At 38.6% G+C, this 18,224-nt stretch overlaps 1 protein-coding gene across 1 annotated transcript in view; it reads left to right on the forward strand.

Moving 5' to 3' along the window:
* map3k20a (mitogen-activated protein kinase kinase kinase 20a) overlaps positions 1 to 18,224 on the forward strand; it is a 52,890-nt gene that overhangs the window by 24,422 nt on the left and 10,244 nt on the right. Inside the window, exons 8-16 of the mRNA XM_073854853.1 lie at positions 200 to 286; positions 382 to 456; positions 1,811 to 1,917; positions 3,375 to 3,510; positions 9,455 to 9,499; positions 9,599 to 9,626; positions 9,848 to 9,981; positions 13,250 to 13,312; positions 13,419 to 13,514. Coding sequence (XP_073710954.1) covers positions 200 to 286; positions 382 to 456; positions 1,811 to 1,917; positions 3,375 to 3,510; positions 9,455 to 9,499; positions 9,599 to 9,626; positions 9,848 to 9,981; positions 13,250 to 13,312; positions 13,419 to 13,514 — 771 coding nt within the window. The remainder of the gene's footprint in view (positions 1 to 199; positions 287 to 381; positions 457 to 1,810; positions 1,918 to 3,374; positions 3,511 to 9,454; positions 9,500 to 9,598; positions 9,627 to 9,847; positions 9,982 to 13,249; positions 13,313 to 13,418; positions 13,515 to 18,224) is intronic.

Here is an 18,224-nt window from a genome sequence, read left to right on the forward strand (position 1 = left end):
TGTCATCATCTGAGACAACATAGTGACAAAACACACATTTCACATTGCATTTATGTAAGAGGTCCTTCTGAAAGTCACACAATGCACCTTTAAATGCTGACTACATTAAATGGTAATGCTAAAAGTTGTAACAAGCAGATTTGTCCAGAACTCCTTCCCCAGAGTTTTGATTGTGTTGTTGAATGTGGTGTTCTTTCAGGTCCTGTGGGAGATGCTGACACGTGAAATTCCCTTCAAAGGTCTGGAGGGCCTGCAGGTGGCTTGGCTGGTGGTTGAGAAGAATGAGGTGAAGTTTCTGATCGGCCACATCAATCATTGGTTGTATTGTCAGATTGGTGTGTGTGTGTGATGTTTGACGTATATGCCATATTTGTTTTGCAGAGGTTAACAATTCCCAGTAGCTGTCCAGCCAGTTTTGCCTGTTTGATGAGAAGCTGTTGGCTGACAGAACCCAAAGTAAGAAGCAGCACATGTTGATTTAGTTATCTAATCGTCATTCTTTAAACTGATGTTTTTATACAGTATATAAAGCTAATCGTAAACACTGCAAATTTAAGGCCTGTTCGTCATGTTATTATATTACTATGAGATCATCTTTTGCAAACATCCTGTATATATAGATTGTTTTGATATTACGTAGCAACCATAAAGTGAAATGCCCAATTTAGTGACTATGACAAAGCATTAGCAATTCATGGCAGGACAGGAATAAAGCAGATATTAAGTAGCCAGTAGGCATTTATGAATGTGAATCATGTCAATGCATGAATAATAGATAAGACATGCTGTTGGGTCAGGTCTGTAATAACTGCTTTTATTAATGCATGTCATTTTTAATTCTCTCATTGAGTCTGCTTCATGTCAGGGCTTGAGTTTTATTTGATCAGGTCACACATCTAAACCACTGACATCCATCCATTAACACTCAAAACCTGTTCATTTAAACTCTGAGGTATTAGATAAACTTTTCTAACCGTGAATCAGGCATAGTACAGTTTATATTACATGATGAAAGTGCATGTTGCTTGCATTAAAATAGCTGTTAATATATGTCACACTTGTTGGCATTTATCAGCAGGTGCTAACTGCACAAGACCTGATCCTCTGTGTAAAAAAACATAGCTTAGTGCCAGCTTGTTTTAGGGAAATGTTCATGCCAGAAAGCATTTAATTAGACCAAAATGTACATACAACACAGAAAAACATTACATTTTTAGTGCTGGGCAAAGATTAATCGCATACAAAATAAAAGTAAATTTTTGCATAAAATATGTGTGTGTACTGTGTGTAATTATTATGTATATTTAAACACACTCACATATATATTCATTTCAGAACATTTTTATTTAAATATATTTTTTTAAATTTATAAATAATATATAAAAATATAAATAAATATATATACACATTTAAATGTTTCTTAAATACATACAGTGTGTGTGTATTTATATATACATAATAATTAAACACAGTACACACTTGTATATTATGCTAAAAATCACTTTTATTTTGTATGCGATTAATCGCGATTAATCTTTGCCCAGCGTTATTTATAATGTTTATTTGAAGAAATATTTTATATTTAAATTTATTATATTTAAATATAAACATTATAAATATATTTGGTTTTTAAGGAGCATAAAGACTAATTGCATTTAAAATGTACGTAAGGAGCTTTTCCACTGCATAGTACGGCTCACTTTTCGGGGGTGTTGGTTTATAAATGTTTAAATCAAAATAATTTTTTAATATTTAAATATGTCCTCTGTTTGTGATGGTTGTTGATTATGTATATGTGGTTATGTTGAAGGACAGGCCAATGTTCAAACACATTCTGTCCACGTTGGAGTCCATGTGGAGCGACACACAGTTACCTGATGAGTGCAACACTTTCCTGCATAGTAAAGCTGACTGGAGGTACATTTACATACTGAGGAGAAATGTGATTTTAGATTGTGTGGTTGTGTGTTTGTACCTACTTGACACTATTTCCAGGGCAAATTTGCACCCCAAAGTGGGCAAAACCTGACAAACCTGAGAATAATCTCCCTTTGGAGACATCCTTATTTGTAAAAAAGCTATAAAAATAATTGACATGAAACAAATGGAGAAAGTTATCTGTTAGTGTGGGTTATAGTATTAATAACTAGTGCTCTATAAAAACATCAAGTTTATGGAATCTGCTCCTTAAATCAGGAAACATCCTTTAAAATTTAGGGAGCTGATGAAATCAAAGAGAGTTGACAGTAATTGCAGTTAAATATAAAAAAGCAAAGGTTATAACATATTTGTTTCGGTTTACTGAAATCCGTTTTCAGTCATGCAGTAATGAGATGAAGACCGTATCCATTCACACTCATTGTGTGCGGGTGGTCCAGAAAGCTCTGTGTGTTTGATGCTATATTAGGATGGTCTGGAAGTGGGCCAGGAAACAGGAACAGAAGCTTTCTTTCCCACCCGCCACCCACAGCTCAACACAAAAGAGAAAGAACCAAAGAAAGATAACTTACAAGACAAGCAGAAAAATCAGTTTCACAAGTAGTTGGCAGAGGAATGAGCAGGGCATTGGCGCGGGGCTAAATGTCAAAGTAAAGGGTTATGGGTCCATTTATTCAAATCTAGCTTATTTTTGAGTAAGGTAAAAGAGGTGGTTTAGCTCCCTCTGCTGGTTCAGTCAAATATCACAAGACAAATAGTGTTTTCAAAGGTCCTGTGAAATTAAAAGTTATCTGGTTATGATATTTTTGTGAGTTTATTGTTGTGGTATCTCATGTTATAAAATATAAGTGCTACGCGCCAACTATTCAAGACTGTTTAAGAGTATTGGCTATATGATTTGATGACAGATGCTGGAATGAGACACTCTTCTCTGCTCCTAAAATACAAAAGACAATAGCCTTTATTTATTAACTGCTTGCAAACAAAATCCTGTACACATTCAAATAAACAGCTCATTATTTACCCGAAATGTGTGCATCAGCAGCACTTCATTCACACTTGAGACGGGATGGAGTTACGCAGGTTTTTAAAAAAAATACTTTTCATTGGTAAAATATTTAAAAACTCACAAACAGATGTAAAGATGTATTAATGATTTATGAAAAATATGGAGATGCAAGGTTTTTACCCAATAGCGATGATATGATGTTTTATTTGGTGCATTGGCAGTATTACGCAAAAGTATGAAATTTGTTATTATTTGTGCTTAATGATTTTTGTATTTGATTAGATTGCATTGTAACAGCAGGAATTGTCCACTGATCACATGGTATAGTTGTTTGTGAATGTGACATGTAGCATGTTTGTGTGTGTGTGTGTGTGTGTGTGTGTGTGTGTGTGTGTGTGTGTGTGTGTGTGTGTGTGTGTGTGTGCAGATGTGAGATTGAGGCGACTCTAGAGCGTCTGAAGCGTTTGGAGAGAGACCTGAGCACCAAAGAACAAGAGCTGAAGGAGAGAGAGAGACGACTGAAGATGTGGGAGAGGAAACTGATCGAGCAGTCCAACACACCCGTGAGTCTCTCTCTCTCTCTCTCTCTTACTGTAAAGTGCCTTAAAGGGATAGTTTACCCAAAAATGAAATTTCTGTCATCATTTACTTACTTTTATGTTGTTTCAAACCTGTATACATTTCTTTGTTCTGATGAACACGCAGGAAGATATTTTAAGGAATGTTTGAAACCAAACTGATCATGAGCCCCATTCATTTTAATAGTAGGACAAATTATACTATGGAAGTGAATGGGACTCATGAACTGTTTGGTTACATTCATCAAATAATCTTCTTTCCTGTTCATCAGAACAAAGAAATTTATACAGGTTTGAAACAACATGAGAGTAAGTAAATTATGACAGAATTTTCATTTTTGGGTGAACTGTTCCTTTAACATAATACAAGGAAAAAATGGTTAGGGCATAAGTAGGCTCACCTGTGGATACCTGATAAAGACCACAGGTGCAGTTTATGCCAGTCCCTCCAAAAAAAACCTACGCAATTATGCAATTGCATGATTCAATGCACTTTCGCTGCATAAATTGCAGATTTCTGCACGCAAAATATGCAGGGCTTGCATGATTTCATAATCCCCACATTTTCGTAGCAAAAAGTCATATATATCTTAGCAGAAAGTTGAAAAATGTTGCATTTACACATGTGCAGTCATGTTCCGTGTTGTCATGGGAATGTTAGGAAGTGACAAAATGATGCGACTTGAACATCAATGAAAAGCTGCAGTTTTTGCAAGTTCCCGCAAATTCATCGCATAAATATCCTGCATATTCCATCGCATTTTTTAAGAAAACCTGCCGCAAGATCAAGGATTTTTGCCCTCAACAATCATAAAAAAAAACTCTGCATTTTTCTGGAAGGAATGATGCTTTATGTGAATGTCCTGGGGTGGACTTGCTATTTATAAACACAATATTTTTTTATATTATTCAAAAAGTTTATGACCTATGATCTCATTTTATCCTAATGATAAAAATTTATAAATTGTGAAAAATGCCCAGTTAGTTAGTGCCTAGAATATGTACTTTACTGTATAAATCCAAAACGTTTTAACCTAAAGGGGGTCGCACACCGGACGAGAAGCATTGCGTCCCGCCATGTATCTAAAAATCGAACGTATTATTTTCTGTGAATGTATACACGCCGGTGGCAGCTGTCCGCTGTGACTCTCTGGACCCTGCTCAAATCCCTGCCTTGCCACTTACATAGTTTAACATTAAATAACATCATATTTGTCCTCAATCGTTAGCTATTAAACTAGGCTGCTAACGTATATTTTGGATCTTGAAGTAGACTGTGTCTGACTAAGCTTGTGCTATTGAATGTGCACGTCCAGTGTGCTTCTCACTTAGTGTGCGACCTCCTTAAATCTTAGTTCTGAATTGACATGGACTCTATGGATATTTAGCACCAACACTATATGGTTTGTTTTGTGTATGATCTTTAAAATTTTGAAATATTTTTTCTTTGCACTTGCTATCTGTTCCTTTTGTTTGTCTGGAGAATATCAACTACATGACTTTTCTTTCTTTCTGTTTCTCTTTTGGTGTTGTTTATCCTCTGTTCAATATTTTTCTGGTTTTCTAACTTCGTCGTCTTTCTTTCATTGCTCTCAGTTCTTCCTTTGGCCACAGCATAAAGCTCAGAGCTGTTTTATAAGTCAGTGTTGGAGGAATTGAATAGTGAGATCAGCAACTTTGCTGATGGACAGATGTGTGGCAGAGAGATGAGGGGTTTTGATCAGATGTTGCCCCTGGAGTTCTCATCAGCTCCTGTACTTCAGCTGGGCATACAGGTCCATATGAAGGCCAAACAGAGATCCGCTAACTCTCTGTACATTGCGACCATGACGATGGGCATGGCCAGATTTCACTGGTGATTAGGACCCAAATAAGCAGGTACTTACAGGAGGTGTTTATTTTACCTGCTGAAATACAGCGCTGTACAATTTAGGATGTAAAAATTCCCATTTGTTCTATCAATAAAGTGGTTTTTGGGCCTACCATGAGCTTCGGTGAGGTGTTAAGCAAAGACATATTCTGTATTCACTTCTATAGAAAGATTTCTACTGTTTGTTAAAAAAAAACTACACTACCCATAATCCTGAAGAGATATTCACCATGAGAAGTCACTGTTACTATAGAAAAAAATCACGGCAGAAAAACTCCCATTGAGAAAAATCCCATAAAGCATTGCAAATGCTATAGAGGGTATGCATTGACGTCACTTTTCCATGTGACCACGCAAGAGCTTGCCCGGTTGAGTGGCAAAACGTGCAACAAAATGGCTGGTTTTCATAGCGGCTGCTGCGAAAATGGCAGTAAAACTGACTATTATTAGCTTAAATTGAGTTTAGTTGGACTTGATAGCAGAGGTGGACAATACTTAGTTACATTAGTTACATTTTTCAAGCATTTGTGCATTATTAGGATGTTTGTATCGGGAAAAATTTTACTTCACTACATTCTAAATCATCATACTGTGTATTCTTTAATATTGCACATTAAAATTTATTTAATGCCTAATTACATTAAAATTGTGTACTTTTACTCGAGTAAAAGTATGTTAATGTACTTAAATATTAAATGTAAAACAAACACGTATTATTTATGAAATGTAATAGAGTCAAAATTATGATAATATGCTTTGGAATGTATGTTTTCCAAAGAAAAACACGGATAAAATACAAATACTTAAAAAAATATGTTTAAGTAGAAAGTAAAACCTCTGCTTGATAGTGACCCTAGAAACTTATCAACCCACCTGTGGTCTGTGGACGTTGGCATGAATGATCAATTTTTTTCTCCTTTCAGTATTTTTTGGCAGTCTGTAAAACGATAGCTCCGAATTCTTGTTAAATCTGTTAGTATAGTCTATCGCACAACAGCTGTTTCTCATTTAGACGCGTTTTCCACGTGTTTTCACTGATTTCACACTGTACCCAAATGCTGCCGCTCTGTCTTTTGCCACTCAGTGGGCGTAACCGCAGGCACTTTCGCCAAAAGTGACGTCACGTGCATACTGTCTATAGTCAAGCTGGTGTCCCAATACTCTTGAAAGCACATTAAAAACAACTTTGCATTTTTAAAGTGAACTCGAATCTCCATCTGAAAGCAGGTAATGTTGATTTACTACCAATCTTGTATTTTTCAGATTTTTAAATACTTTGCTATATAAATTAAATCTTATTATAGGATTTTCTTTGCAATGTGATATTATTAAAGTCAATAATATGCATTATGTAATGAGCTTTTAATAAGTACAACTCTTTACATATTGTAATACTCTTTTATTAAAGAGATATATACATAAGTGGTATGCTGTGCGCTGTATACAGGTTAGAGCAGTCACTTTATAAGGCTGTATTAGGTGAGTGGGACTGACGCCCACCAGGTCCTTATGGATGTTATTTATAGCAAATGAAGTGGATGTATAGCCACATGCTGTGGAGAGTGAGAGTGAACAGTGTGTCAGCGTGGCAAGGACGGCACGCACTTACCAACAACTGACATTTCACTGACATTAAGATTGGCCAATTTGAGTTGTGTGAACAGTGAGGAAAGAGAGAGAGACAGAAACGGAGCAGAGAAAAGCATTTCAATATTTCACAGTGAAATATATATCTGTCTCTGTTTTTTTTTTACAGATTTAACTTCACTTTTCAAATGAACTCAATTTGTTTGGGTATAGATGGGTACTAGTTTAACTCTATTTTTTTTGTAAAACACAGTTCTGTGATTAAAGGTGCCGTAGAATGTAAAATTGTATTTAGCTAGGCATAGACAGTGTTGGGTGTAGTTAATAAGTAATTAGTTACTGTAATTTAATTAATTTGTCCTTGAAAAAGTAAAGTAAGGGATTCCTCTTATTTTTCCAATAATTTAATTACATTTACATCTGATTGAAGTAAATTCTGTATATGGACTGTAGATTATTTATATATATAATACAACAGTGGATTTAACATCAACATTTAACATGTTTTTATGTATCCTTCTCACTTTAAATACTTTGGTGAGTTAATACAAATAATGGTAAAACTCTAGTGTAGTTTACAGTTCTCACTCTTAACCGGTTGGTTATTAGCATTAATATTACTGAGATATTGGCTAGATGAGATATTAATGTCTGATTCTGCAAAACATTATTCTAAATCCTTATTCCTACCCAATTCCTACCAGTACTTAAACTTAACAACTACTTTACTAAGTATTAATAAGCAGTAACGAGGAGTATAATGAGGCAAAAAATCGTTGATAGTTAGTTAATAGTGAGAATTGAAACTTAAAAAGCGTAACCAGAATAATTTATGTACTTTTATTTGATTTATTTGAGCGGTTTCTTTGTATCATTTACTAAATAGGATTTAGAAAGTAATTATTAGTAGGTCATTAAATACTTTTTGAAGAGAGTAATTTGTACGGTAACGTAATTACATGATTTAAGATTGACTTTTTTGAGCAACTTACCCAACACTGGGCATAGTTGAATAATAAGAGTTATGTACATGGTAATGACATATCGTGAGCCTCAAACATGATTGTTTCCTCCTCCTTATGTAAACCTCGTTCATGCAGCTGGAAAACACACCAATCTCAACAAAACACCAACTGTGATGTTACAGCTGAGTTGTACACCCCCAACATTAAATTACACATTAAATGAAGTACAAAGTTGTTAAATTCTAAATACAAAGTTGTGACAGTTGAGTTAGCGCTATATGCTAGTTAATGCTATATGCTAACGTTTAGCCTGAAGTTCTACTATTGAAGTTACAGTTACGTTTTGCAGGTCCATACTGAAAAAAACACAAACTTACCACTCAGAAACATCCATTAACAATCTCCAAACAATTGATTATTCCTTAAATTCTGTATCTTCGTCTAATACAAACTCAAACATAAGATCTGTTTACACACACACAGAGCTACTTAAAAGAGCTGCTCTGAGAAACACCCAATCAGAGCAGAGCTCAATGTTATTATTCATGACCCTTTCAAATAAGGTAATAATCCTATGGCTGTAAATGGACATGTAAAATCATCTCTAGATAATTTTTGCACTTAATAAAGTCACAGACCTTCTATGTAGATATCAACATTTAACAATTTAACAGATTATTTCAATGCATTCTTAAGCACTTTTAAAGGGAAATGGAAACGCAGCTACTGACAGTTACTTGTTGGTGTATATGTATTTCTCTGTTTGTATATCTATCAATCTATCTATCTATCTGTCTTTATAAATTTGTTTCGTAAAGTTTAGTAATTATTTCACCCCGACTGAGCAGCATATGTGCTTAACATTCATCAATACTCTACTGTATATCCCCCCAACATGAATATGTATGGAGACAGAGAGCAGCGCGTCATAACCTGAAAACCACGCCCAGCGCGGTGGGGGGAGGCAATCCATCCGTCTCCATTAACTTTGTATTGCGAGAACACGCCTCCTTGTCATTTCTGGCTTATAACAAAAAACAGAATAATGCCTCTGAGCTGCTGTGTGGCAAGATGTACAGCTGATAAGCAAAAAAAAAAAACAGAAATAAGTTTTTATAAGCTGTCGACCCCCCCAAAAAACGAGCGTTTAAAGACACAAAAGTGGAAACAGGCAACTTTTCATATTACTACTATTAATAGAACTGCGCCCACTAGAGGGAAACGTAGTCAGCGATCCACTTTTTGCTGGGTTTTTTTTGGCTTGTTAGGTGTACATCTTGTCACACAGCAGCTTTTAGGCATTATTCTGTTTTTTGTTATAAGCCAGAAATGACGAGAAGGCAGCCTCTCGCAATACAAAGTCAATGGAGACGGTTGGATTGTTTTCCCCCCGGTGGGAGTGGTTTTCAAATTAGCATAACTGCGCTCTGTCTCTATATTGCTGTAAACAGGTTGATAGTAGCGTGTATGCACATACAATTAAATATGTACCTTATGTGTCTGGCAGCTTCTTCCAAACCTGGCGATTCACTCCTGGACAGAAGAACATGTGGTGGGTTTCTTCTTATTAACATGAGTATTTCTATAAATGATATTACCCTGCACATGACAGGATTATAGCTGATTCAGATTTTTGTTTTACCTTTGACAGCATTTCTGGATGCAGCAGATCTTTGAAGGTGAGATTTTACTCCCTGTAGAGCCATCGTTCACATTGCATCTGTGTTGTGAATGGTCCTTTATTACAAAAACACTTTTATAACATATTAAATGATTTAGGTATTGTTTAGGGGTTCAGTAAGCAGATTGAAAATATCATGATTAGCCGAGTATAAAAACAATTCAAGTCTATTCGAAGTCCCCATGAAGACAAGTAGATGTCTGTCTGTGTGTTGTGCAGGTGATGGAGAGCTGCAGCAGTATGCTGATGTCTTCAAGCAGAACCACATCACAGGACAGAGACTCCTGCTCCTGTCTGAGACTGACATGAGAGATCTGGGTGTCATGTCCAAAGGACACATCATACACCTGAAGGTACACACTGTCATGTTTCATGTTAGAGCGTGGTACAGCATTTTAGAGTCGTGTTCCAGTTGAACTGTCCTAGACTTTAACCGACCAGCGAGATCTGCCGGTTGCAGGCGGAGAGGAGTAAAGACACGGCTGTCATGTCGGACACTTGCTGCTTGCCGTAGTGACGTTCGCTGGTGTTCACGTTTTTATCGCAGATGAAGTGGATTAGATGTAAAATTTGTTAGATAAGCAAACCTTCCAATTGAAATGTAGCAAGCAGAAGCAGTTTATATTGAATATGAAACAAAAATGAAGTTACAATCTGTATTATTAAAAAAAAACAATCAATTGAGGTCTATATGAAGAAGAGCTTAGATGCAAAACCCTTTAAAAAACCCATCTGACATGTTTTCTTGTACATGAGCAGGTTTAAAAACCATATCACCATTATTGGAAAAAAATATACAGCGAAATATATTGATATTAAATTATTATTGTCCAGTCCTAGCATCAGTTTATGAGGAAGTAACGCATTTGTGATTTTCAGTGGCGTGTTTATCATTTTGGGGGCCCTAAGCAAAGTCCAAGAACCGGGCCCCCCCATGCCCCAGCATTGCCCAAGGTTTTTCATTTGAATTGCACAACAATAATATTCAGTACATAGAATTAAGTGAGATATATATAAAGCGGGTTTATTTTGTTTTACACTGCTTAAAATAACACTATTTTGTTACAGTTTGGTACACAAATTCTTGGATTAAAAAATGTTTCATGCCCCTCTCAGATATATATTTTGCTTGCAAATGTCTTATAGGATGTAATTAAAACAATGTAATTAATACTGCAACTTCAGTGTCTGACATCTTACTAAAAAAATGTAATGAGGAAAAAGAGGAAGCATTAGATTATGATTCAGACTGAACTAACAAACACCAGCAAACAACATTGTAAGTTGGTTAGTTCTTGAATTTATGGATGGGATCACATAACTCTCATGTTCATATTGCAAAAACAAACTTACTGTGTGATACAACAAGCATATAGACTAGACATATACACTAAAGATGAGATTTTAATGACAATGATGAGATACAGAGGTTAGCAGAGGTGTGCTTTTCTGTTCGCTCATGGAGTAGCCTATATGTGCCCTTGCGAGGATTTGTGCAAATATTATTCTGCGTGCATACTCGCACATCTCTCGCTCGTGCATGCTTTTTCCGTACCTTAGATTTGGGTCTAAATAAACGTAACATACTTTCGCAAACCTTGTGGCCAGTAGGGGGCCCCCAAGCCCGCGGGGCCCCACGCAATTGCGTGATTTGCGTGGTGGGTAAACACGCCACTGGTGATTTTCGACTCGCTGGATGGAAACAGTGCTTTAATTGCAAATGTTTTATGCGATATTGCAGTTTTGCACATAACTTTGGATGGAAACATATTGTTACAAAAACACGAATTTGTGAGCATTGTGCGGCTTTCACATAGGACCTGGTGCGCACTGCGCTATGAAACACATTCATTTCAATGGCTTCCGCCGCGCGAGGGCAGTTTGTTGTTGCGTCAAGCAGCGGTCAGAGTTCAAAATAGTTTAACTTTTGGGCTGCGCTCTGTGATGATCACCCCCGCGGCCAATAGAAACGGGGCATGCATCCAAACAAAATGGACGAAGAGCTTATACTCGGAACTCCCGGAGCTCCTACAGAGACATCGGAAGGAAAGTCGGGTCATGGAAACACGTAGCAATTCAAGTTGGCATGTCAGGTGTGTTTTAAGTCAAGTAGTTTGTTGTAGGTAGGCAGCTTTAAGTTACGTGAAATAGAGATGGGCAACATCAGTCTCTGTATTCCTCATCCACTATTTAACCCAAATATAAACACTGTAATAATCAACCCATTCTCACTCCCCATGGCGTCAAAATCTGAAGCATGTTCAAACGCCTTCAGTGTCAGTATGAAGGCGCGAAGGGTGCCCCTATGCGTCACTACATCGACGAAATGGGAACTCCGTTGCTTTCATGCTAATCCCTCAGCGTCGGATATAGACGAAAGGGAATCCCGGAAGGTGATGCCGTCACGTTATGCGACGATTGGCAGGATCATGCCGCTTCTGGACGGTAACTACTCAATTTTTGTTCCAAATTTTTTACCATTGTCGCTTGGGGTTGCGGTTAGAATGACTTTCTGTTACATAAAATTACATCCTAACCCAAACCCAACTCTAACCCCAAGCGACAATGGCTTAAAAATCAGAAGACAAAAAGTATAAACCAATATTTAAACTGACATCCAAACCCCAAGTCTAACCCCAACCCCAGGCGACAATGGTTTAAAAATTGGAAAAAAAGTAGTTACCGTCCAGAAGTGGCATGATCCTGCCGATCGTCGCATAACGTGACGGCATCACCTTCCGGGATTCCCTTTCGTCTATATCCGACGCTGAGGGATTAGCATGAAAGCAACGGAGTTCCCATTTCGTCGATATAGTGACGCATAGGGGCACCCTTCGCCTTGGGGAGTGAGAATGTGTTGTAATAATTTATTGAAAACCCCGCCTACTTTGGTCTGGCCAGCAGAGCTCAAATCGCTTGGCTGCGCTGAACCTAGCGGCAAACGCAGCGCACACCACTTCCTATGTGAAAGCAGCATTAGTGCATCTTGCTCTCACTGTACTGGCACACATGATCACGAGGCGGCTGCAGCGCTGATCACAGTCAGACAATTTTTCTAACCAAAATGCATTGCATTCGTCAGGTCGCCACAATCAGTAGTCAAAAATCCCAATATTAACATTACTTAAAAAAAACTCAAATTCAATTCACAGTTCTCGTGCTGTACACCAGCAATTCCACAGTTTGTCTCATTTGTCTCTGTACTTGTTCGAACTAGTGAATTTAAAAAGATGTGAGATTAAGTTGACGGTTAAATGAAAACATAATTAAGAACTCCATTAAGTCACAGTCCTGAGCTTTGAAAGAGCAACCACTGAGAAATGAAATGTTTCTCCAGGAAACCATGACACCTGACATCACACATGTATTAGCATGGGTGCTCAACAGTGAGTGTGATTTGTTGAATGAATGGCTTTAGATGTATATGACATGAATTACATGCTCATAAGTGATACACAATGGTATTAATTGTTGTTTTGCTGCTGAAAGTCCATTAACAGGTCATAATTATGTTACATTCATACACAGCTGGTCATTGGCTGATTGTCGGCGCACTGCATAACCCCGGTGTAAATCCCTCTCGTAATGTTTTAAACATCGTGTCAAATCTTTCTTTTGCAGAATGAAATTGAGAAGCTAACCCAAGACTACTTGAGCCTCTTCCACTTTCCTCCACTGATCAAGGCATGTGATTATCTTGTTGTTTTATATTACATTGACAGTTTTCATTGAAAAACAGACAGTAATGCTGCTTCAAATGTATCTGATTGGTTCCTCTGTTCAATCTCAGGACGGTTCGGCCGTTGAGGAAGAGGAGGAGTGCAGGAAAACTGTCAATCTGGAGTTAGTGTTTGGATATCACTGGAAAGCAGGCACAGGACACAAGGTAAATTACTCGGTTCGGTTTTAATTACGGTTGGGCAATGTCTACCACATTGGCTACTACACCGACCCCTAACCAACCCAATAAATACTTTAATTCTTATTATAAAACGGCTCGTTCTGGTTCTTCATTCTGATTGGTTGAAACGCGTTCTAAGCCGTGATAAAATACCCCGGTAAACCCACGGTTCAGACCGCATCACAAGTATCATTGCGCCACTGTTGCTGTGTACTGATTTATGAAAATAAACACCACAGTCTTTAATCATTTTTTAATTTTTCTACATTTGCACAATTATGGCGATATATACAGATAAATGTCAATAAATATTGTTGAGTCATTTCGTCAATAAAGAGAAAACGTTCTCTGGGTTGTTTTTGTCTTAAATGGATATTTCCGCTATTATCCACAAGATGGCAATCTTACCCAACTTAAACACTGAGGCATTCACTCGACACAACAGCGTTGTGGTGGATTTAGCGTGACGTGTGTTTTGATCAGGCTCTGAATCTGATCTCTTACAAAGTTCTTCACAAAAATGGAATTATCTCCGCATTTAGCTGAAAATTTGAGAGGTGATAACTGATAAGACAACAAATGAAGGTAGGATGAAACGTTTTTTTGATGTTGTTGGAAAGCGGATGGACTGTTCTTTCATTTGATATTTTATTTTTATTATGTTTATTTAAAGAAGATAATTTTTCTGTAAGACATTCAACTAAAACTGGGTGGCAACTTAAAAAAACGCTGACGGGGAAAAAGTTAAGCATGCTTCCAAGCATATTTGATCATCACTTCAACAGTTGCACGATATAAATGTTAATGTATAAATTAGATGAATGTTGATTTATAAAAATAAACACCACAGTCTTAAATCATATTTTCATTGTGCCTTTGCTGCATCTCTGTTGTTTGTGAACTGCGCTCTGTTGCAGCCACACTTGATTCTGAGGAACTACTTTGTTTGGCGGAAGAGTAATATTTATACTAATATAATTACAACTTATTTGTGTTTTATTTTATAAAACCCCGCTAACGTTATGCATATGAAGTAACCGTTTTATAAACGCAATAAACCCCTCGAAGCGTTGGGTCACCAGTGCATTTTATAACAGCCAAGGGGGTTTAGGCACTCCGCTTCGCGTCGTGCCTAACAACGCCCCTTAGCTGTCATAAAATGCACTGGTAACCCACTGCTTCTTGGGGTTTATTGCTTTAATAAACACTCTTTATTTACACTTTTCAAGCATTTTCTTATATTTTATTGAAGTACAGATCATCGTGTATTATGGCGCTTTTCCATTCCATAGTACCCCACACCTCACTTTGGCTCTGTTAGCTTTTCCATCGAGTTTAGTATCACTTCGCAGTGGGAGGGATTATAGGCGTGTCGTTATATTTGCGCTGTCCACTGCTGTGACATCATACAAGTGAAAGTGTTGTTGTACATTCCCATAAATTTATTTATTTCTCATTCTGCCACAAAATTCAAATTGACCACCACAAATAGATGTTTGCACATCGCGTTTATCACTGTGCACATGTCTCACATGACAGTTTCTGTTCAAACACCCGTGGCGTTAGCTGACGGCGCTCCGCTGAGCCTCATTGAAGTTGCATTTAAGCATAATGGTGACGTGCTCGTCGCGAATGTTCCGCCAGAAACTGCAAGTCTGGAAAAAACTGTTCTGGTTTTCCTGATTCTCAACCTGTGGATGATTTTCATCGCTAAAAGTGAGTTTGGGAACTTATAGCAGAGCACAGATGACAACATGTTTACTCGAGACAGTGCAAGCTAGCATGAAGGTAAAGCTAATCTTTTACATTATAGCAATCACACTGGTAGTGACGATTCTCTCAGACCAATCAGTGAAAATCAGTGTTTTCACGTCACATTTTGGTATCAGCTCGGGTCGCTTGGAACCCGAACCGAGGTGGTACTAAAAAAGTATCAGGTACTACGAACAGAACCCTGTGGAAAGCTCCCAAAAGTAAGCTTACCCGACCCAAACCAAACCGTGTATGCAATGGAAAGCGCCATTATAGTTCATAACAGTGAGGAAAGTGATCATTTATTTCCCATCCCGAGTGGAATTAAAAAGCAGAATGCGTGCACACGGCCAACAACTAGCAATGGCGGAGCGACGTGATCTCATTCAGTTCAATGGAGGCTTAGCGAGTTCAGGCGGCACGAGCGACAAGACCGTTGCCGATAGGAAGTGGACATGCGACAAAGTTGAAAACAGTTCAACTTTATGCAAATTACGAGCGACTTTCCGAAACAACGAAAAGTAAGAGTGAAGCAGTGAAGTTCACGTCATCTGTCTTTCGTAATTTACAGAAAGGGCGGTTCATATTTTGCATCTAAAGCTGCACGGAAAACGCGACCACGCTGCTTTCCTCCTTCTTTCCAACATGCTTTCTGACATGGCATTTTAAACAGTTGAAGTATTTTCAACTGCCTGCCCCAACAACTTACCCAACAAAAGCGTAAACGCAAATTGTGAACTGCCCTTTACTTTATAGTTGTTATTAGGACAACCAGAATTACCTTGTAACTACCTCATTGAATGAGACTAGCAACACACGGCGAGTAAGGCCCTGTCCCAAATGGCGGACTTCATGTGGACTTTTTGTCTCGTGGACTTAAACTGCGCGTGTTCGCTTAGTCTATGAGTCCGTAGGGTGTCCCATCTGTCATTTTTATGCTCCAAAGTGTGCTCATCAGCGCCCCCTTTGCACCCTTGATGCAGTCTTCGGACTTTACCAACCCAGAAGTCCTTGCGAAAGAGCAATCAAACCAATCAGAAGACAAAAGGGAGGAGTTCACACTGATGGGCAACTTCTCTTCCTATTTCCGGCGTGACGTTTGAGACTGTCCCAAAATATGACTCCGGTGCGTCCTCTTGGTCTCGCGTCAAGGGTTTCTAAGGTCTGCACAACATGATGTCATCAAAGGTGGACTCTGAGGAGGACCACAAGTCCGGAGTGTGCCATTTGGGACATGTTACTCACTACTCCTGATCCACTAAAAGACGTCTTTTTTAAACTTTCATGGCCCAAGTGTAAACAGCATTTGCCAACAAGGGTCGCTGTTTGCACTTAGCGACACTTTAAAATCATAATAGCCCAATTGCTCAATCGATTGTTTCTACTATAAGATTCTGAGTTGGTGCTAGCATAATCCTGAGTGATTGATAAGTTGTTTAAAATTATAACTAAGTTTAGTGATTGTTTTAGCGAATCAGCTGATTTTGATTTTAAGTATGTAAGCTCTTTTTCCTTTGATTTATTTTCTCTTATTTGTGCTTTGCTTTCTTTGGGTCCTTTCCTCTGATTTTGTTGGAGATGTGATGTCTTCTCATAACCGAGATGTCTTTTGAAAGCCACAATCGCAGGGCTCCTTAATTTGAAGTTGTCACGCTTAAGTCAAAGCGCCTGTTCATAGTCCCATCAAACACTGACCACTGCATCTCCGAACGCATTCTCTGCTCCCAAGCCTCTCGTTTTCGTTTCTCCTTTTCTTTCACTTAAAAAAGTGAGATAAATATTTTTTTATCTAAAGCGGGGCGCGTAGCATCCACCCCCTCTTGCCGACGAGCCTTTTGTTCGGGCTTCTGTTACAGGAGAGCGACTGCGTCTCCACTTGCCGTTTGAATTTAATCAAAAATTTAGCCAGAAGTCATTTTCTTTTTAAAAGGCAAATGTTATTTAATCTTTCAGCTGTTCATTGTCCCATCATAAATAGTCGCCTTTCAAGGCGTGCGGCGGGGCTGAAGCGGGGCCGCTAATTGCCTCCTATTTCTCCTGACATGTGGTGGTTTGGTGGGGAAGACGCTCAGCAGGGAGAAGGAAACAGGAGTCTGAGAAAATGAGAGCTAATTATTTTCCCCTGCCTGGTGTCAGCCTCCGTGTCAGCCTTGTTTTTACAAACTGCGAGGCTTTTTTGCACTAAATAAAACAAACCCTCTCGGCTCTGGGTTTTTTCTGCCTTTTTCGCTCTCTCTCTCTCGTTCTGGCGGTGTCGCAGTACCAGCTGCACTTTTCAAAGCCTAAATGAGGCCCTGCGATTGTGCTTTGCCCATCTGACAGCGCAGAGTGTTTCTGTTAATGAGGATATCAGGGCTTAGTCGCCGGAAAGGTGCTGAATTATGTATGAGGTGTCATTAGATGCTTACCGCGCTGGCCGTCATTACCGCACATTGTTTCCGCTGCCGTTATTAGGCACGTTATTGGTCAGCGTTCGGCCAACGTGTTACCGCGCGCGCTGACGTGGTGCCTTTATGCCCCCTTCGAATACGCATCTGATTCTCTGATCACACCCGCACACGTCCTCGTGTCCTCCTGAAACAAAGTGTGCGTAGTGTGAACCGCATTTTCTATGCGACCCTGGCCACGTGCTGTAAGCGGTTACCTTTGACCCCGGTGGTGGGTTGGCAGATTGGACAGATCATTACCGCTGTACCCAGCATGCACGGCTCAAGCGTTTCTGACGTGTCCTCTCGGCGAGGAGCCTCATCTCCATTGCTAATGTGAATAAGAATGAATGTTGAGGTCCCCCACTCTTGTTATGTCTAAGAAACGAACACGGTCGGTTCTCTGCACTCTGATCTCTCGTAGCTTCAGCCTTTACATCAGTCATACGTGTGTGTGTGTGTGAATGAATTCTCTTCCCAAGTTATTCAATTATTTATTCCCACACTTGGCATCAAC

The sequence above is a fragment of the Misgurnus anguillicaudatus genome, chromosome 17 (assembly GCF_027580225.2).
Source record: "Misgurnus anguillicaudatus chromosome 17, ASM2758022v2, whole genome shotgun sequence".
NCBI classification, from domain to species: Eukaryota; Metazoa; Chordata; class Actinopteri; order Cypriniformes; family Cobitidae; genus Misgurnus; species Misgurnus anguillicaudatus.